Source organism: Geotrypetes seraphini, chromosome 3 (assembly GCF_902459505.1).
Source record: "Geotrypetes seraphini chromosome 3, aGeoSer1.1, whole genome shotgun sequence".
NCBI classification, from domain to species: Eukaryota; Metazoa; Chordata; class Amphibia; order Gymnophiona; family Dermophiidae; genus Geotrypetes; species Geotrypetes seraphini.
This window is the reverse complement of record NC_047086.1, coordinates 165,637,614-165,659,975: the sequence shown is the minus strand read 5'-3', so window position 1 is coordinate 165,659,975 and position 22,362 is coordinate 165,637,614. Positions and strand designations below refer to the sequence as shown.

The 22,362-nt window shown below is 42.6% G+C and overlaps 1 protein-coding gene across 2 annotated transcripts; it reads left to right on the top strand.

Annotated features, from left to right (window-relative positions):
* The first annotated feature begins 903 nt into the window (after nucleotides 1-903).
* ZBTB2 (zinc finger and BTB domain containing 2) lies at nucleotides 904-22,221 on the top strand. Of its 2 annotated transcripts, none has more exons than XM_033939598.1 (3): nucleotides 904-1,193; nucleotides 13,468-13,664; nucleotides 20,187-22,221. In XM_033939598.1, the coding sequence occupies exons 2-3, from the start codon at nucleotides 13,492-13,494 to the stop codon at nucleotides 21,556-21,558; spliced, it is 1,545 nt and encodes a 514-aa protein (XP_033795489.1). In that variant the 5' UTR covers nucleotides 904-1,193; nucleotides 13,468-13,491; the 3' UTR covers nucleotides 21,559-22,221. The 2 variants fall into 2 exon arrangements, with proteins under 2 accessions (XP_033795489.1, XP_033795490.1); XM_033939599.1 differs by lacking the exon at nucleotides 904-1,193 and adding an exon at nucleotides 1,399-2,390.
* Nucleotides 22,222-22,362: the final 141 nt, after the last annotated feature.

The window sequence follows — 22,362 nt, the reverse complement described above, 5'->3', positions numbered from 1 at the left end:
ACATGAATTATGGGCATGAACTAAGCCAGGCTACTTGTCAACCTTTCAATAGGCAACATATTTCTCTGTAATCATTATCTAACAACCATAATCATTATCTAACAACCATCCCATATTTGAACTATTTACTAAAATAACTGTGGGAATAATGTTGTATGTAATAACTACAGGTTAATATGACTAGAACATTGTTAATTTATCACAAATGACTAAAATGAAAATAAAAAATGTGATCCTGCCATTAACCTTGTGCCTCCCACCATGGACAATTTTTTTATTTTTTTGCAACCTCAAAATGGCTTGCTGCAAGATCAAAATGTGAAACCCATGGGTAGACAAACACAACAATGACACTTTACTATGATGTTCTCTATGACCTAAATTTGTTTACTCCACTTAGAGCACTTTAGTGCTAACTATGGTAAAGAAAATCCAAAGTCTGAGGGCAAATTTATTAGCATAATGAAAGCCTTTATTGCTATACAAATTAAATTTAAAAAGGAGAAAAATCGCATTTCACTATACAAACATTTAAAAAAGCGATTATCAGTATCCATAAAATACTGAATTCATTGTGGCAAGGCAATATTTTTGCTTTAGTTTTTTTTTTTTTTTTAAAGCCCAAACAAGATCAGTTCTTTTTCACCTAACTAGTATTCTGAACAGTTCTATCCCTCGTCCCCATATGAGACATGCAGATCCGTGTTAAGAGAGGACATATATTGTTCGAAGGGGAAAAAAAAAAAAGGCTGCCCAAAAAAAAAAACCCACACAAAAAAACTTTGGGCTGCGCTCCCGGGCGCTTTCCACTGCGCGATCGGTGGCGGAGAATGGCAGCGGCGGCGGCATTGCTCTTGCAGCAGCCTCGGCACTGGCGGCGGGGGGAGGGGAGCAAGGGAGGGAGGAGAGCGGAGGGGGATGGGGAGGGCGGCTGTTGCCGCCACTGAGCCCCGGCGGGGGAGCTTCGCAGTCTCTCTCTGCACAAGAGGCCCCCGCTGCCGGTCATGTGACTTTAACGTAACCGGACAGGAACCAGCACCGACCGCCGCCGCTGCCGCCGCCACCACCAGCAGCATCGCCACAGCAGCAGCTGCAGCGAGAGGGGGAGTAGCACAGAGCCGAAGCAACAGCAGTGGCACCCGTGAGGAGGGCTGGGGAAGGCACGCCACGGTCGCTGCCGCCGCCGCGGGACGGTGAGTGAAACGAGAGCCGAAAGGGTAGGGCCACGGCTCCCACGTGCCCCCTTGCAACCCGTCGCCGCCGTCTCCTTAGCGCGCTGGAAGGCCACAGTTCTTCCCGGCTTTAAAGGACGGAGGGCTGGGGAAAGTAATAAGCGCGCCAGGGGACGCGGGAGCCGAGAGTCCTCCGGGGCCCGAACAATGGCGGCGGAAGAGATGGGAGGAGACGATGGGGGAGGGGAGGGGAAGGGGTTGGTGTTCTCTAATAGGGTGCTTCCCGTTTTATCCCCTCTCAGGGGCCTGGGCTTAGTTTTCGAGCTGTCAAGCCGGGGGACAGAGGCCGCTTTAACCCCCGACCACCGAGCCCCACGCCGAGGCCTTCTCCCCTTTGCGGCGGAGGAGGGGGAGAGGCCATCTTTGTTCGTTTTTGCGGCATCTCCCCTCCCCCCTCAGTCTGCCCCAGCGGGCGGGGCATCCGGTCGGAGCGGAGCAGGCCTACCCCGGCTTGCCTTGCCTCGCCGCCACACCCCCCCTTTTCTCCAACGCGCTGCGCTGCCGAGCGCCCCTTCTTTTGCCGTGTACGGGCTTCAGGCCCCGACTCTCCCCGTGCTCCCCTTCCCCTCCCCCCCTCTCGAGCGTCTCGCGCTGGCTACTCTCGGGCTTTGTTGTGATAGTAACGGCAGCACGCGCCCTTCAGCTTTTACACTGTAGCAGCCTATGGGGGAAGGAGGCGGCGGCTTAGGACGCGAGCGTGCGTACGTGCATAACCCAAACCTGCCAACGCCACCACCGCTCGCTTTCTAGTTTCAATGGGCGAGTGTGCGTGCTCCCTCTGCTGCCTCCCTCCCTCCCGTGCGAACGTTGCAACTCCCGCGCAGCTCAGCCAATGAGAGGATGCGAGCGTGAGGGAGCGCTGGCGCTGGCTGCTTGTTTAGCGTCGCCTGTCAGTATACACGACCTCAGGGGTTGGACTCGTTCCTGTTATTTATATTATCGCTATTATCATTAACAGCAACGACGACAACACGCTATTGAATCAAACTGGTGTTCAGAGTAGAGCGCTGGTGATGGTCTTTTGGGATGGGGACAGATTTTTTACCCAATCAACATTTGTCTTGGCTGTTCCCCCCCTCCTTTCTTTTTATCGCTGAAGCTGTGGCAACCAATTCGCCAGATCAGTTCCCGCCATCTGCGACAGAGTTCAAAGCCTAGGCAAGGGTGCTTGATTAGAGCATACCATGGCCAAAACTTGATAACATGCTAAACCTCAATGGGTTGGGTTGTTGTTTTGTTTTTTTAATTGTCCAATATCTGAATGTCTAACATAAAGAAAAATAATGTCATGAAAATGCTGTGTGCATTTTCATGACAGTTACATACATGTGGAATCTGCTATTTTATCATTGGACATTCCATAGTTATTGCATGTTCAAGCTCACCCAAAGGGCTTTAGATTATTCCGTCCAATTAATTAGTTTACTTTGGTAAGGATGTCTGTTTCCAATTTACGTAGTACTGTAGTTCATTTAATACTGTATTTTCGCGTTTTATCTTTTGTGGTAGATAATGGATGGAGCAGCAGTAGTAGCTAGACGCTTTAAAAATATATAAGCTTTATTTTGTATTTATTTTTGCTCTATTACTACATTTGTTTTCCTAAGTCTCCTTTTGTGCTTCAAAACTTAAAACACTGTATTCAGGCAGTACTTTGGAGGAGCTGACCATGGTGTTGAACAGCAGTGAATTTTGCAGAAATGGGATGAGAAAGTAGCCTCCTGGCTTTGTTGGTCCTTCTTACTTTTGTTGGGTTTTTTCTGTATTTTAGGATTAAAAGGCACCATGTTATAAACTGATATTATAATAACATAAGATGTGCCATATTGGGTCAAACTAGTTGTCTATTGAGACTAGCATTGTCTCTGACAATAGTCAGTTGCTTATTCCTAGAAATGAGAAATGGTGATTCCCTAAGATTGCACAGCTAATAATTGTTAATAGACCTGACTTCCAGAAACTTGTCCAAAACATAATTTTAAAAAATCTCAGTTGTACCATTAAGGCACTAATTTTTGAAGTAGATGGATATCTCAGAATGGCCCAAAAAAGTCCATCTGCTGAAAACATCCAAATTACAGTTTTAAAAAGACAGAATTTGGAAGTTTTATACTGCAGTTTGTTCAAATAGCAAAGGGGTGTGTTAAAGCTAGAACAGCCCCAAATTAGGACATTTTTCAGTGGTAATGCAACAGGAAGAGACGTCCAAGGCAAAAAAGAGGGACTTTTTTTATCTAGACTTGTTTCAAACATGCCCAGGGTACAAAAAGGTGCCTTGAGTGAGCAGCAGGAAGAATGAAGGCATGACCCCTGCTTCAACTCCCAGTGGTTACTGACCCCCTCCCACCCTCCTAAGAAGTGATGGTGGATGCCAGGCTCCATGACAGCTTCAGGTGTTATGGCCATTCCTAATAGAGCAGCAAGCAAGTGTAATGAGTAGTCTAGTGGTCAGCACAGTGGACTTTGAGCAATGGTGTGAGCCCTCCTGGAAATAGAAATACCTACTGTACATGAATTTATAAAACATCAGCAAGCATGATGACTTTTGTAGTGGTGTACTTTTTGGTAAAGTAGGGTCACATGTTGCCCCCAAAGTCCTCCATTTCAGGCCTCAAAACAGTTGACTGAAATGCTTTTCAAATCCTGTAAATGTGTTAATTTCAATCTTGCCCATTTAATATAGTATCTGCAAACAGTCTCTTAAGTATGTTAGTCAGATGCCTTATTTATGGAATTTGCTACCGTTGACAGTCCAAAATAAAGTGAGTTTTTAAAATATATCCTGGAAGTGTTGTAGAAACAGTATTAGAATTAATTTTTTTAATGTTTGATACCCAGTCTGAACAATCAGGTTAAGGGGTTACAAAATTAGTAATATATGTAAGCTTGAAATCATCCCAGTTGCAGCAGAAGTGTGGAGACAGGGTTGCTACTCTATTTTGCGGTCCCCAAGAAAGGGGGAGCATTTCACCCAATCCTAGGTCTCAAAACGGTCAACCTGTCTTTCCAATTGCCCAGATTCTGCTTGGAGACTTTATGATCTATGATCATGTCAGTAAGTCAGGGTGAGTTCCCCACATCTTTCGATCTATTCAAAGCGTATCTGCACATGCCATTCAAGATTTCAACCAATGTTTCTTAATCTTGTCTTCTCTACAAGCACTCTTGATTCAGGGCTCTGCCCTTTGGTTTGACCACAGCTTTCAGGACCTTCTTAAAGGTGGTAGTAGTAATGACTGATTTAGGAGAGGTCAGATTAGCCACGCAGCTGGTCTCATCCCAGTCATTGGAGTATCTGTGAGCTTGGCTCAATAATGAGGTCGGGAAAGTGTTTCTGATCGAGGATAGAATAAACAAACTGCTCTTTCTGCTTTGGGCATTTTGTATTCAACTGGCCCTAGGGGCTTAGGATTGATCCTGAGATCCATAGTAGTGACCCTGGACCTACTTCTATAACCTACTTCTATAACCTAAATAAGGCCCTTCTTTAAGACTCCCTTCTTCAGGTAGTCTCCCTGATTCCCAAAATGCAGTATCCAGCTTCCTTTGCAGGCAGTGGTAAAGAAAGAACTTGTCTGGTGGCATTCCCCTTGCTATCTGCTAAAGGAAATTAGCCTGGATCTCCCTGTCTCTCACCCCCGGTTGGGTAGTAGACATGAATAATTCCAACTTCTTTGGCAGCAACAGCAGCTTCCCCACTCCAGTATTACAGAACTGTGTTTTTCCTGCTCACTTCAAACACTGTGATTTACACATGTGATTTTGGAGAACAGTCGCGTTTGTCTATATGTATATTCAGGGGTGGATATAGTTGGAGCCAGTCAAAAGTGACTTTAAAATATTATTTCCTTGTATTTTTTTTTTTATTTTCAACATAATTACAAATTACAGAACTTGTTCAAGAAACACAGAGTAAGATCTCAAGGAAAAGAAAGAAGAACATATATCAATATTAAAAAGAAAACATGTTCATGAGAACTTAGGCCTAGATTCACTAAGCTCACCTTTGTTGGGCGATCCATGGCCGAGTCTTCTCGGGTGACCGATTCACTAAGCCTCCTCATGCAAATTAATGCGATTGGAGGCACGCCCTACAGCAACCCCACGTATCGCTGCAGAGCGATCCAGACATATGCATAGACCATCTTTGCCTGTAGATGCGGTCTGCGCATGCACTGGCTCTGCACAAGCGAGGTCAAAACAGGAGAGAGCGGGGGCTTTACTGGAACAGAGCATGCTTGAACAGAAAACATTGCAGCCAGGAACAGAACACGCTTTTAACACGCCAGTTAAAACCATGGACTCGCACTGCAGGGACAGGGCAGCAGAGAGCAGAAGAGTTGACAGGGACAGGGTGGCAGAGAACAGGAGAATTGACAGGGACAGGGCGGCAGAGAGCAGGAGAGTCGACAGAGCTTGCCTTGTGCTCTTTGCACAAGGGAGATGTGTTTAAAATGTTTTATTGCAGGGCTGGGATTTCAGGGCGGCAGAGAGCAGGACAGTTGGCAAGGATGCGAGCGACTGGTCCTTAACAGTCGCTTCTTTTTGGATCGGCCAGCCCAATCAGTGTTCCTTCTTCTATTTAGTGAATTTCTGCCTTCCTACTTTGCATAAGATACAAACAACAAGGCAGTAACAGTCAATAGGATCTGAGAGTGGTTTTCTGAAGATTATAATAGGCGATGAAAACAACAAGCAATCAAGAAAATATTTATATATATATATATATATATATATATATATATATATATATATATATGCTATTTCATATATATATACTACTTTGCATGCCATTTCCCCTTATTTGCATGTGCGGATCGGGTAGAAGGTTAGTGAATCGGGTTGGGGTCGTAAACGGGTCGGGACACGATCGATGAGTTAGTGAATCTAACCCTTTAATCTCTTTCTTAGACCACTATATGAACAGGAAGAGGGCCTGAAAATAAGAGGAGAAATAGAAGGAAATAAAATAGGAAACAGCTAATACACTATTATCCAGTTGTCATTAATAAGCTATCAAAAGTTTTAACTTTTAGGTAAACCCTTCAACTCTATAAATGCTTTCAGATGCTCAGGCTGAAAAAAATAACATATTTTAAACCCAAGTATTTCACAACACACTTGCAAGGATAAGCCAACAAAAAAGTAACTCCCAATTTCCTTGTTCCCTCTCTAAAAAGCAAATACCCAAGAGCTGTCATCCGTACAAGATGAGACCAAGAGCAACTGGAAAATCATCAATGAAGTCACAAAGATCCACAGACTAACATCTAATGATTTGCAGGATTCTGTCATTGTTGTTGATGTGAAAGTCCATGTATTAGTTAAATGATCAACAAAACCAAATGAGAATAGTTTTCATTGGATAGCTAGAAAGAAAGCAGTACTCTTTAGTAAAAGGCATTAATGCCTGCCTAAAATTCACTGAACGTCAAGCTGATGGATGGCCTCGTAGCCAAAACCTTAACCTCATACCTAGACAAACACAATCTATTCCACCCCACACAGTCAGGCTTCAGAGCCAACCACAGCACGGAGACCTTACTAGGAACACTAATGGACACGGCCAGACAATACCTCTGTACAGGCAAGAAAATCCTGCTCATACAACTAGACCTTTCTGCAGCCTTCAACCTGGTTGATCACAGCATTCTCAAACAAACTCTAGACTCCATTGGAATCTCAGACAAGGTACTTTCATGGTTCGAAGGCTTCCTACAATCCAGAACCTACAGGGTTAAAACGAAGCAAGAAAAATCAGAACCCTGGTTCAACTCCTGCGGAGTACCCTAGGGATCACCCCTGTCACCTACACTATTTAATATATACATAGCCTCCCTCAGCTTCTACCTAGACAAAAATGGCATAACCTCATACAGCTATGCAGATGACATCACTATTCTCCTCCCCTTCAACTACCCAGAACCCTCCATGACAAGCACTATACACAGAACTCTCAAAACAGTAGCAGCATGGATGACAGAACACAAATTAAAACTTAACCCTGACAAAACAAACTTCATCCTCCTAGAAAACAATAAAACTCCTACCTTAACAAATCTAGTAATAAACTCGATCTCATACCCTATTCAACCCTCACTAAAACTTTTGGGAGTACTAATTGACAGAGGCTGTACCATGCAACCACAGATCAACAAGGTAATAAAAGCATCATTTGTAACCATGAGAAATCTAAGACAAATCTGAAAATTCTTCGACAGGAAACAATTCCAACTGTTGGTACAATCCCTTATCCTTGGACTAATAGACTACTGCAACATACTTTACCTCCCATGTACAGCAGCCATGATAAAACAATTACAAACTATACAAAATACAGCCCTAAGACTCATCTACTCATTGAAAAAATATGACCACATCACAGAAGCATACCATGACTCTGGCTCCCTATACAGGCAAGAGTACACTTCAAATTCTACTGCCTACTATTCAAAGCCATGAACGGAGAAAGCCCAACCTACTGGAACAACCGACTAACTCAATACTCCTCATCCAGGCACAGGAGAACCCACTCACATTTCACACACCCACCATCCAAAAATGTCAAACGAAAAAACTATATGACAACCTAATTGCCACCAAAGCAGCTAAACTGGACAGACAAATCACCAATCTGTTATCATCGACCACAGACTACAAAATCTTCAAGAAAGATACTAAAACCCTACTCTTCAAAAAATACATAAAACCTATCTAAACACGACCAGTTCCTACCTAAACACCTCTTCTAATTACCCAACTATTGCTAAAATGCCTCTATTTACCCATCACTTACCACCTTAAAATCCCGACAACTCTTTGGTAATTCTTATTACCCAACATTGATCACCTTAAGATAGTGACAGCTCTTTGGTAATTCTTATGTAACTCTTATGACTTCTCAAGCTATTCCTGTAAATTTCTATGTAAACTTTTTATGTAATGTCTGAAAACTTATATGTAATCCACCTTGAACCACAAGGTTTTGGCGGAATAGAAATCACTAATGTAATGTAATCTGGATAGCTCACAAGAGTGATGGAATAATGTTTTCTGGACAGATGTCAAAAATGTAACTTTTTGGACACAGTAACATACATTTTGTTTGTCAAAAAACCAAACACTGCTTTCCAAAGTGAAAATCTAATCCCAGTGTCAAGTAAGGTGGTGGAAGTATCATGGTGCAGATCAGATCCTAGATAGCATACCATCATTTATGGAACCATAAATTCTGTTTTATATCAGCCTAAGAGAGTATTGAACCATATGTTTAGGAGTTGAAGCTGAGCCAAAAGAGGGCCATGCACCAAGATAATGACCCTAAACATTCAAACAGCAGAAGAAGAGGTTTAGTGTTTCGGACTGGCCACATCAATGCCTGGCTTAAACCCTCTTGAAATGTTGTGGAAAGACCTGGAATGAACTCTTCTTGCAAGGAAGCTCTCAAATGGAAGAATGAGCCAGAATTTCCCAAAAGTGAGGTGATTGAAGGGTTTACATGCTTTTTCACATGAGGATGCATGTTGAATCTTTTTGTTGAATAAATAAACTATGAGGTTCATAATCAAAACAGAAATACATCTAAAAACCTGCCTAAATCGACACTTGGACAACCTAAAGAGAGGTTGTCTAAGTGCTGATAATCAAAACGGGTTTTTAGATGTATCCAGAGAATTTTTAAGCCTCTGAATGCCATTCTATGCCTAGAGCTGAAAGGGGCATTTTAGGAGGAGTGGTGAGGGCAGGATTTGGGCAGGACATGGGCTGACCTAGACTTAGGGCCTCTTCTATGAGCGTCGGGAGCAACATGGGCATTCAGCGCAGCTTTGCGTTAAAAACTGCTTGCGCTGTTTGATAGAAGAGGCCCTTAGTCGTATTGCAAACATAGCGGAAAGTTTTACGAGGCTGCTTGGACGGAACTTATACGTAGTGATGTAGGTGATCTAAAAACAGGTCTAAAGTGCCTAGAAGATATCCAAAGTGACCAGATAACCACTGCAGGGACAAAGTACAGACCACACACATTCTCCACACACTCCTGCCATAAAAATTGGAATAAAAACATACCTGCCTCCAGAATATCAGCACCTGGCATAGGAAAGCCTTCTAGAGCTGCACAGAGGCGGCTTAAGTAATCTGGGGGTGGACTAGTGAACCATAGGGAGGAGGACCCAGGCCCATAAGTCACTCTAACCACTGCATTCATGATGGAAAATGTGAGTCCACCAAAATCCTACTGTACACAGGTGGCATCTGCAGCCATAAGGGCTTTTGGGGTTGTAGATATTTGGGTATAGTAGGTTTTGAGGGTCTCACTATGACCTGCAAGGGAGTTGTGAGATGTTTATGTGGCATCCTTTTTGTGAAGTTCACAGCAGTGCCCTGTAAGGTGCCCCATGTTACCATGTTTGGGTGGCCAATCCATCACTTTGCTGACCACTCCCATGTCCAAAAGGTCTTGTTCTAGGTGTTTGGGACTTGGACGATTTTTTTGGACGAGAATGTAGTATAATAGATGACTTGGCGGTCTGGATGATCAAATGCCTGGACGTATAGATAGATGATTTTCGGAAAAAAATATTTTGGACTTATTTTTTGAGAATGGACTTTGGGCGTCTAGCGCTCTAGGCCCAAAACAGGCTTAGATGTATTTTTATATTATGCCACTCCACATCTTTAAGGGCTACAAAATTTATTAAGTGGAGTTATTTTTCTCTTTTATTAGGTTTTAGAATAGGATTCAATCATGTTTTGTGTGTAAAAATGCTAAAATACAGGCCATCTTTGGGAGTTCATCACTCTATATACTCAAGCAAACACAACCTTAAAGAATTCCAGCAAAAACCTTTAAGCCAAAGCTGTTTCAGTGTATTCATAAGGAGCCCGCTGGTACAGACAGGGAAAAATGCTTGAGAACCTGAATAAATTAATGTAAACCGTTCTGAGCTCCTCTGGGAGAAACAGTATAGAAAATTGAATAAATTTTCACAGGTTTTGAATTGTTTGTTGCTTCTCTGGCATGTGGGATCTCTCGGGGAGAGAAAAAGATAATGGTTACTGTAAATGGGCAGGCTAGATGAGCCATTTGGCCTTTATCTGCCGTCATGTTTCTATGTTCTGTGTTTCTAAGAGCAGCTTTCCCACTCCAGTATCCCAGAACTGTGTTTTTCCTGCTCACCTCAATGCTTGAATACCTGATTGTAAAACTGCTTAGATAACCCTGATAGGTGGTATATAAAAACCTAATAAACTTGAAACTTAAATAGCAAGCTTATACATGGGATTTTGGATAACAGTTGCATTTGTCTATATGTATATTCAGGGGTGGATATAGTTGGAGCCAGTCAAACGTGACTTTAAAATATTATTTCCTTATATTTTTATTTAAGTTGGTTAGCTCTTTTCTTAAAATGATCCCCACTAGCCTCTTTCTCCTTTTCACTTCAGCCTTCCCAGACAAGGAGCAGCCCTCCACTGCAATTCTATATTCGTGTGGGCCCATGGCAACAGCTCTTTATGGTACTGAACCTGCAGGAGCACTCCTATTTAGGCTGGGCTGATTGCAGCAGTTCCTCTTTGGCTTCAGGCACATTGCAGAGGCATTTGTGAAGCCTGGGGCTGTTGATGTAGGGTTCACAGCTTCCATGAAAAAGAAAGCTCCAGCCCTTGTGCAATAGTGACATCTACTGGCTAATTAACAGTATATATGTGCTGGGATCCAGAGTTAGGACCTGTGCTCCATGGATTGTTTGTTGCAACAATGGTACTAGATGGAAGGGGGTTAAAAATTGATGGAAAAATCTAATCTAATCTTCTATTTGTGCATCATGCATACCTATGCAGGCTCTAGGCAACTGACATAGAGAAGTGAGTGGAAAAAAAAGAGGCAGGGAGGAGAAGGAGGAGAGATACATAGGCAAGAAAGGAAAAAGGGGTGTATAAGTTTAAAATCTGGTAGCTGCACATAAATGCCCATTGCACTGCAGATCTTATAGGGCAGGGCTGCCCAAGTTGGTCCTCGAGATCTACTGGCAAGCCAGGTTTTCAGGATATCCACAATGAATATGCTTGAGAGAGATTTACCTGAACTTCCTTCTTGGTATGCAAATCTCTCTCATACATGTTCATTGTGGATATCCTGAAAACCTGGCCTGCCAGTAGTTCACAAGGACCGGACTTGGGCAGCCCTGTTGTAGGGTTTGGTGCTATTTCCAAAATATAAAGATAAAAATGCAAAAAGAAAAACTATTTGATTAAAATCCATTAGGCCAATAAAATAACATTTTACATTCAAATTTTTTAAAAAATTTATTTATAACTCCAGTTTAGCCCTGACTGTCTTTACCAGAAAGAAGGCCAAATATAAGATTAGAGCAGGCAAGACGAAAGCTAAAAAGAAGAGCAGTTTTATTTCAGTTTAACATTTATAGGGTTCAGCCAGCCAGTATCCCATTTCTAACAATGCCCAGCCCAGTACCTGGCAAGATCCCCAGTGATAAGTGTGTTTTTTCCCAGATTTATCTTAGTAGTGGTTTATAGACTTTTTTCCCAAAGTTCTCTAAACCCAGCTACTCTTAACTGCTTTTGCTGAAAAGATGTAGTAAAACGGTTGGTATAGCTGAGATTAAAAGAAGTTTGAACATCTTCTGAAAGCAAAGTCCATAAACTGAGAATTGCTAATCCCTGGGGGTAAATATGCAATCGTTCTACTTTTTAGAATTCTGTCAGATAGTTGTGACTTGGATTGTCCACTGTTAGAAACAAGATAGTGACTTAAATGGAACTTTATTCTGACCCAGTAAGGCAAATCTTATGTTGTTATGATTTCCTTTTTTTCTTTTTTTTGCAAAAGGTTGATAGTCTGAGGATCCTGAGTTTTACTGCTCTTTAATTTCTTCTCTTTTTAATCTTGGGGTAATTTTGAACTGTATGTGATTTTTTATTTTTATGAATAAACTCATGTAAACCGTTCTTAGTTCTCCTGGGAGAACGGTATGGAAAATTGAATAAATAAATACAGTAAAACCTTGGATTGCAAGTGACTTGGTTTGCAAGTGTTTTGCAAGACAAGCAAAACATTTTATTAAATTTTAACTTGATATACAAGCAATGTCTTTCAATACAAGTACATACAGTATATACACATCAAAACTGAGCCGATGGTTCTTCTCTCTCTGACACTTCAGGAGTGTAGTGGCTGTTCTAAACAAACAAAGTCTTGCAATACGAGTACATACAGTATACACGTGTCATATCATCACAACTGAGCCAATGGTTCTCTTTCTGACGCTGCAGGACTATAATGACTGTTCTAAATGAGCGAGGTCTTGCAATACAAGTACGTATAGTATTTTGAATGAAAGTTTTTGGGTTGTGGAATGAATCGTCTGAGTTTCTATTATTTACTACGGGGAAATTTGTTTTGATATACGAGTGCTTTGGATTAGAAGCATGCTTCTGGAACGAATTATGCTCGCAAACCAAGGTTTTACGGTAAATATATTTTTAACTCTCTCTTCCCCCCACCACCCCCACATAAACAGACAACCCCCAGATTTTAAATAGCTAAACTGAGCTGAATCAAACTTTGGGTAAATATAGGACCTCAAGGAGCCATTTGGCATATTTTCTTTTCAAAATTTGTGAATGCTTTGGAGGGGACAAAGATAGCACTTTCCCATAAAAGCAGCATAAGGAGTAGAACGTAGGCTAACTGAAAAGTTATACTTTCTCCTAGATCAAATATTGTGCTTCATATTTTTTCTGAGAAAAGCAATTGAAGTTCAAAACTTCTCTTGCAATTTGATAGTAGATGCTAAAGTCTGCAGTGTGAACAACCCACAACTCCCTTCCATGCTGCAGAAAATCTAAACATCTGTAGTAGATCCGACACCATAATTATGAAGATGGAGTGGAACTCACTACTTTGTAATTTTTAGAAGATCATGTGTTTTGGATTGCACACACCATATCCATTTTCACATGAGCAAATCAATAAAAGCCCCTGTCATTTGTTTCAGAAGTCCTGATTGACTAATTTCATTAATTTGTGGTGCTATGTCTTATGGTTGCAAAACCTGAGGCAATCCATTGAAGAATGAGATTAAAGTCAGGTGCAGAATGCTAATCACTTTCTTCTCGTCCTTAATATTGAACAGAACATTATACATTTGCTTTGTATTGGCAAGAGACTAGTTTGTATAAAACTGTTTCATGAAGGATTTGTTCTTTATAGGTTGGAAGAAAAGGGGAAGCCAAAATGGATTTGGCCAACCACGGGCTTATTCTTCTACAACAGCTGAATGCCCAGAGAGAGTTTGGCTTCCTGTGCGATTGTACTGTTGCTATCGGAGATGTCTACTTCAAAGCCCATAAATCTGTCCTTGCATCATTCTCTAACTACTTCAAGATGCTATTTGTTCACCAGACCAGGTAATTGCAAAAAAAAAAGAGAAAGGAGCACAAACTGTTATGGTCCTCGGAGATTCGGGAAGCCCTACATGATTAGTTTTATTTTAGAAAGTGTTTTGATGGCTTTAGCATTACTATTACAATGTAACTACATTTTATTTTTTTATGTTTACTGTGTCACATTTTTATGCAGTGCTGGTAAAGAAGAACACATGGGGGTGTTCTAGAAAGTTTGCCTAAAGTTAGGTGCTAAAATGCTGGGTGCTAAGCACAGACGTCCCTATGACTTCCTTAGGAAGGAGCCTAAGAAAGTCCCTGATTGGCCAATCAGGCCTCATTCAGGAGCTTCCTCCTTCCTAAGGAAGTCCCTGATTGGCTCAAATGCCTCAGTTCCCTCCCAAAGGAGGAGCCTGAGGCATCTGAGCCAATCAGGGCCTTAGGCCCCTCCCCATGCATCACATGAATCACCTGGGAGGGACCTAAGGTCCAGTGTTGTCGTGAAAAGAGGTGGAACATTAGGTGTTTTTCACTACCTCCTCCCAAATTTAAGGTACGAGGCATGGGGGCCTGGAGGGGGAGGGGGAGGGGGCCCTCGGTGGCAGGAGGGAGTGAGCATCCCTCCTACCTTTTTCTTCAGGGGGAGGTCTTTCCGGGCAGGAGGGAGCTGGTGCCTTCATGACAGGAGGAATGCCTAAATTAGGTATTGATATGGTGTATTCAGTAACTGCACAAATCCCTGGAATGCTGGATGCCCCTCACTGGGGCCATGGCCTCTTTGTGGATCCACACACAAGAATTATGCACGCATTTTCATAGAACAGTGCGTAACAAGATGTTTGTGTAAATTCTAATTATTGCCAATTACTGCTGAGATTATTAGCACCCAATTAGTGCTAATTGGTTCATTACTTAATTAAATTATGCACACAAATTGGGCATGTGCCCAAATTTGTGTGTACAGTTTTGTGCACCATATATAGAATCTGGGGGTAAGTGTGAAAATGCACCCACAAGATTATAGAATTAGAGGAATAAGAGGGGAAACTGTCCTTGCTTCCAGTCTGCATTCAAATTTGCTAGCATATTGGAGTTAAACTACAGATGCACTGGGGCTGGTGTGTATGGATACATTTACACACACTATTAACCAGAGGAAGGGGTTTAAAGATACTTAGGGCTCCTTTTACTAAGCTGCGATAGCGGTTTTAGCGCGCGCGCTAGACCTTAACGCCATCATTGAGCTGGCGTTAGTTCTAGCTGCGTAGCGCGGGTTTAGCGCGTGCTAAAATCCTGCGGGCACTAAAAATGCTATCACAACTTATAAAAGGAGCCCTTAGAGTTTTGTTCAGCTGTAACATTACATTGTTCACAAAGAATTCATTTGGCCCTTCTTTTTTTCCGAACTGGATAAAACAACTTGAGAAGGAATTTTGTTTTGCATTTAGGTCGAGTTACATTCAAGTACAGTAGACATTTCCCTGTCCCTATACCGGAAGCAGCAGCGGCAGTAAACTTTTAATGCAACCATCATGGGACCTTTGTGCACATCCCCATGGCACCAGTCTACTCCCTCTGACATCACTTCCTTAGCAGAGTTGGCAGCTGCAGGAAAGTGCACAAAGGTCCCCCGATAGCTGCATTTAAGTTTACTTCCACTGCTGCTGGTTCAGCAGCAGAAGTAGGGAGGTGAGGGGCAGGATACTTGGTTGAATTGAGGTGGAAGGAGAAAGAGAAGGCATATGTTGATGGAAGTGAGGTGGATGGAGAGAAGGGGGCAGACATTGCATGTTAGTGGGGAGGGGAAATAGAGGGGAGCAGGCACTGAATGGAAGTGGAAAGAGAGAGGGGGCAGACACTGGATGGAAGTGGAAAGGAGAGAGAAGGCACATATTGGATGGAAGGTAGGGATAAAGAAAAAAGGATACATGCTGGATGGGGGAAGATGATAGAAAGTGAGATACTGGAGGAAAAGAGGTGGCAAGCTGTAGGTAGGTACAATGAAAAGAGGGAAATTGAGTACTGGATAGTAAGAAATTATTTAATCTAGAAAGAGGCAGAAAATAAATTGAGAAGGAAGACCAGGGAAGAAAATAAAAGGGAAGGGAGAGAAGAAAGAGAGATGCCAGATCACGGAGGGTGGGAGGAGGGATGGGATGAGGGGGAAGAGACAGATATACTAGATCTGGGGGTAGGAAAGGGGGTCAGAGAGATACCAGATCTGAGGAGAGGAAAGGAAATGCTAAAAACCAGGGGAAGAGGGAAGGACGGATGAAAGAGAAGGAGGCAAAGATGCCAGATTATGGAGGAAGGGATGGAAGAAGATGGATGCCAGACCAATGGGGGAGGGAGAGATGGAAGGGGGAGGCAGACAGTTTATGGAAGGGGCATAAAAAGAGAGCAGATGCTATATGGAAGGGAAAGAGAGAGGGCAGACAGTGGCTGGAAGGAAGAGAGTGATGAGAAAAGCAGAAACCAGAGACAATAAAAATAGAAAAACATTTTCTATTTCTTTTATTTATTTCGTTTATTGCTTTAGGATAAAGTAGTATTGTAGCTGTTTTGATAAACGTTTATAAATAGAAAATGGAACTAAGGTGATCCTTTTATTAGACTAATTTTAGTACATTTTTGACTAACTTTCAGAGATCAAAGCCCTGATCCTCAGGACAGGATACCGAAAAACAGTATACTTTACTGACTGAGGAAAGAGGTTTTGGTCTCTGAAAGCTAATTGAAAAATGTAATAGTCCAATAAAATGATATTATCTTATTTTCCATTTTTATTTTATTTTTATTTGTTAATTTGTAAAGTGATGATTGTTATTTCTCTTTTTTTTTCCACCAAATTTACATCTGCTTTCTTTAAAGTTTGCACAATATTAGGGGACTGCATCATTGTTTCTGTGATGTTGCATTGTATGCAGAGTCCGGCTTCTTGGTTGTTCAGTTTTCTCGTATTTCTGTTTTTAGTTTGTGGTTACTTATTCCATACTGTGCAAGGGTATTTCTGTTTTCTGTGTTTATGAAAGATATGGTTTTCTGTTAGCATTGCCTGTGCAGGATTGATCTGTACTAATCTGGCTTGTTTAGTTTTACATTGGATGTATTGATATTACTTTGCTCACTGTAGTGTGGAAGATACTTTCTTTTCCTAAGTACACTCTTGTGTAACTTGTGGATTATTACTAAAAATCATGTTTGCATATAGAGGAGGGGAGTGTTAAAAAATGATCGGCCCCGGGTATCATATATGCTAGATATGCCACTGCCCCAAAATAAATATGTATGAGATAAATGTGTAATAACCTCTTACCAAAACATTCATTCACTCCAGTAAATTAAACACTAAGGGGTCCTTTTACAAAGGCGCGGTAGCGGTTTAACGCACGGAATACCGCGCATTAAACCGCCTGCCGCACTAGTACCTAATGCCTCCATTGACGAGGCGTTAGGATTTTAGGCTGCCGTGAGGGTTAGCGCGTGATGAAATGTCCGACGCGCTAACCCCCGTAGGGCGCCTTGATAAAAGGAGCCCTAAGGGGCTCATAATTGAAAGAGAAATATGTCCAAAAACCTGCCTAAGTCGGCACTTGGGACGAACATTTCTCAAAAACGTCCAAGTGCCGATACTAAAAACAGGTTTTGGACATATTTCTAAACAACCTAGGTCTTCATAGTGCTGCTGAACGACCAAAGTTAAACGCAGTGTTTCGGGAGGAGTGTCTAGGGCAGGAGTTGGGCAGGACGTGGACCAAGTCGTACAGCATGTGTAACCGAAAGTTATACAGGCTGGGATCGACGGAACTTGGATGTTGTGACTTACACCATGTAAAACATGGTCTAAATCACAAAAACCCACCTAAACTCACCAGATAAGCACTGAAAACACATAACACAGACCCCCACATACTACCCCAGTGATCACCGACCCCCCCACCCCCATAAAAATTCAGCCTCCAGACCATCATCACCCGGCCGCCTGGCACAGGAAAACTTAGTCGTCCAGCACAGACGCAGCTTAAGTCGTCTTGGGGGTGGGTTAGGGACCCATGGAGAGGAGGACCCATGCCCATAAGCCCCTGTAATCACTGCATTGATACTTAAACATGTGCACTCCCCTATACACCCCCCAAAACCTTTTGTACTGGCATATAAGTGGCTCCTGCAGCCATAAGGGCCATTGGGGTGATAGCTAGGTGGTTTGGGGGGGCTCACCATTATCTATAAGGGAGCTGTAGTGAGATGAAGACATGGCACCCTTTTTGTGAAGTTCACAGCAGTGCCCTGTAAGGTATCCCACTATTTAGGTGCCATGTCTGGGTATTCAGTCCATCACTTTGCAGACCCCTCCCATGTCCAACAGGGCTTGTTCTAGGCATTTTGGGCTTGGATAAAAAGTTGGACGGAAGTGTGGTATAAAGATGGATGATTTAGCGACTTGGACGATCAGATCGGCAGGACGTGTAATTAGACGATTTTCAAAAGTAAAAAAATTTTGGATGTATTTTTCGAAAATGTGTCCTAGGCTGTTTTTTTTACTTTGGACGACTTGTGAGTTGGACGTAAACGGACTTAGATGTCCCGTTCGAATATGCTCCTCCACGGTTGACATAGCATTATTCACAACTAAGGGAAAAGATGAAAAATGTTACTGGGCAAAAGTGCATTTAAAGCTTAGATCTACTTTTGCAGCAAAAGGGGTATCAAAATCACCAATCTGATTTAAAATGTCTCTAATACTAGGATTCAAAGAATGAACATAGGGCCTCCCAAATGGAGAGAAATCTTTTTTGGCGCTTAAATATAAGGCATAAATCCTATAACTCCATCATCAGGAGCTCATGTAACCTATTACAACCAGTGCCAAAATGATGGTACTGAGCTCTGTGTCTAGTACTGAAGTATGCATATTTTTCCCCCCACAATACATGCCTTTGCGATCCAAATCCTAGGCCCCTTACCTCTAATTCCCAAGAGTGCTAATTATCCCAATAAGATCCCTCCGGGATGAAATGTGTATGTTCTAAAAAATGAACCAGTGACTGCCAAAAGGCCGTAATGTAGTTTCACCCCCCCCCCCCAGAAGGATAAAATGAATTAGAAGCAGTTTGACATTTTAGACATATGGCAGACTCCATCTTATCTCAAAAAATATATCAATGGTATTAGCTTAGTAGTGAAGATACCCACTGAAGTACATTTACTAATAGTGGAGAAAAAGCCTCAACTGCATTAAAAAATGCTTTCAGTATCAGATGGCAACCCAGCGGGTTATAAGCCAGTCAAACTGCTGCTTCAGAGAGTCCTGCCATCTCAGCTGATCGGGGGGGAAAATACCCCTGCCTTGATCAGCTGAGCCGGCAGCGACAAAGGACCCCCCACACACACACCTCCATGTGGCAGGAAGGATGCCCACTCCCTCTTGCCTAACATCCTGACAGTCTCTTCTCTCCCCCACACATACACATCCAGCTGTCAGGAGGGATGCCCACTTCCTCCTGCCACCAGGCTCCGTCAATCCCCTGACACTCTCTGATACCCCCAATACCCCACCCACAACACTCTCCCTGACATTCCCCAATATCCCACCCCGCCACCCCCTCATCCTTTTGATGGCTGGCAAAAGGATTGCACACTCTCTCCTGCTAGCAGGCCCGCCTCTTCCAAAATGATAGGCTTTCCCCTGGAAGGGCCCAGCTGATCAGTGATTCACTTGCTGCGATCAACTGATGGCTGAACCACCTATCTTTGTGATCAGGCAGGCGCAATTCTCTAACTGGCGCCGGTGACATGGGTGCTGGTTAGATAATTGGGGGGAGGGGTAAGACGTCTGTTCTTTAAGGCTGATGTGACTCTGTATAGGATGCGATTCTGTATAGAATGCGATTCTCAGCCGCTTCTTAAGCAGCTGCCAAGACCGGTGTCCTATACAGAATCAGCCCCTAAGTGTATAGCCCTCAGTGGAGACTGCCCCAACTTTGTTGTCTGGACTGAGAACTTTTCAGGGATCCTTGTATGTGTGTATTAGTTGTGAACTACTAGTACATGGGATAGAGCAGTCTATAAATTGTGGCATAAAAAACGCATTCTGTTTGTAGCTCAAAGGAGGGAAAGTAAATGTTTTTCCCTTTCACATTTCAAATGCATGCAAAAGTGAATTGTTTCATGAGACAGAAGTGCATTTCTGCTTCAGTTCAGGGAAAGTAAAAAGAGGGTTGTGGTATCATAAAAAGTTTTTAACCACAGGTGGTCAACCACAATCCTTGAGGGTCACAACCAGTCAGGTTTACAAGATTTTCACAATAAGATTTATTTGCATGTTCTGCTTCTATTGTATGCAAATAGATCTCATGCATATTCACTATGGAAATCTTAAAAACATGACTGGTTAATGGCCCTCAGACTGTGGTTGCCCACCATTGACTTAGACTATACTTTTCATGGGTGAAAGACCATGTTACTCTGCTACTAATTTTACAATGCTTTTTAAGTAATTGTAAGCATACATACTTAAATGTTTCCTTTTTTCCCTTTGTGTTTCAGTGAGTGTGTTCGTTTGAAAGCAACTGACATACAACCTGACATCTTTAGCTATCTTTTGCATCTGATGTATACTGGGAAGATGGCACCACAGCTGATTGATCCAGTTCGGCTAGAGCAAGGGATAAAGTTCCTGCATGCCTATCCTCTTATCCAAGAGGCCAGCCTTGCCAGCCATGGAGGCTTCTCACACCCAGATCAAGTTTTCCCATTGGCGTCCTCTCTGTATGGTATTCAGATTGCCGATCACCAGATAAGACATCCCACAAAACTTACCACTGCAGCTGACAAACTTGGGCGGGAGCCAAGGCCCCAACCTTCCAGGATGAGCCAAGAGCCAGTGAATGAGGCCATGCAGCTCTCTCAGATAAACACACCTCTACCACAAGTGAGCCGGACAAGCCTACCACTCTCTGACTCTCTGCAACCTCCAGTATCCCCAGACCTGACTTCCTCTGTTGTTCCCACTGCTCCTTCAGTTGAGGAGAACAGCATGGAAGAGCTTCCTTCAGATGAGCAGCCTGCAGCCCTCACTATAGCTCACGTGAAACCTAGCATCATGAAAAGAAATGGAAGTTTTCCAAAATATTATGCTTGTCACCTCTGCGGTCGACGATTCAACCTGAGAAGCAGCCTGCGAGAGCACCTTCAGCTGCACACAGGAGTGCCTTTCTCATCAACCAATCCAGGGGAAACCAGTATTTCTCCTTCACTTTGTGCCAGTGCCGTGGAACTGGCAAAAGACGGCATGGAGGCTACCGAAGCAGGGATGATGAGCGATGGCGAGCTGCCACAAATTTCAGATTCCCCTATCATTGACGGGCAGCAGCAGGCAGAAACGCCACCACCCACAGACATTGCAGACATAGATAACTTGGAGCAAACGGACCAGGAGCGGGAAGTAAAAAGACGCAAGTATGAGTGCTCCATTTGTGGGCGTAAGTTCATCCAGAAGAGTCACTGGCGAGAGCACATGTACATACACACAGGCAAGCCCTTCAAGTGCAGCACCTGCGAGAAAAGTTTCTGCAGAGCCAACCAGGCTGCCAGGCATGTGTGCCTAAAGAGCTCAGACACATACACAGTGGTAGACAAGCAGACCCTTGAACTCTGTGCCTTTGATGAAGGCAGCCAAATGGATAACATGATGCTACAAACCAACAAGCGGTACAAGTGTAACATGTGCGACAAGACATTTTCAACCCCCAATGAGGTGGTCAAACACACGTGTCAAACCCAGAACTCAGATGCCTTTGCTTTGGAAGAGGAAGGGAGATCCATACTCCTTAGCAGCGGAGAATCGGAAGCTACGGAAAATGACCACACAGTGTTAGGCTCCATCAAAAAGGAACAGGAAACTGTGTTGTTAGATTAATGATGGCAGCCAGATTTCTTTGCTTTCCTTGTTGTTTCTTTATATCTCTTAAGCAGTCTCTCTTTTTCCCCACATTCCTTCGCATCTTGTCTTTATTCATGCTAAATGCAGATCCTCAGTGGCATGGTGGGAGGCCTGGTTTCCCTCTCCGAGAAAGAGGATTTTTTTCCCATTAGAAACCTGCAACGCCTTTTGCTTTAATCTGAAAGAAACTGTGAAAATAATCCAGATAATTTTTCTCAGTAGGACTACTAAGTTACTAGGTTAACAAAATATAATTATACTTTTAGGGTTAAAATGCTTACAATGAGGTGTGTATAGTAATGAAAAGCGAAAAACAAACAAACCTGTTTCTGATGAAGAAGGTCCAGATACAGATGCATACATATTTAATTGCAATTATTTTACCCCATTACTTTTCAGGACTTGAAAAATTATGAATTGTGCTTTTTAGAATAAATTTATGAGTAAACAACAATAGTCTAACAGAAAAAAATTATACAGGTAACTTCTTTTGTCCTCTGTTTATTTCTCTAAAGGTTACCACTAGATATTTTTTTTCCTTACTGTTTTCTATTAACTGGCAAGTATAGTCTTCGAAATAGCTGTTGAACACTTCTTTTCCTAAAGTAGTAATAAAAAGATAGCAACTTTCCATACACATCTGCATATTTATATGTACACACAATTATGACGAGTTTCTTAAAAGTACTTTTGTAAATACAAGTTGACTGCAGATTCATCAATTCTTGTCCTAGAAATCAATCCACTGCCGACAGGGGAACAAGTTTTGCCTGTGTGAAA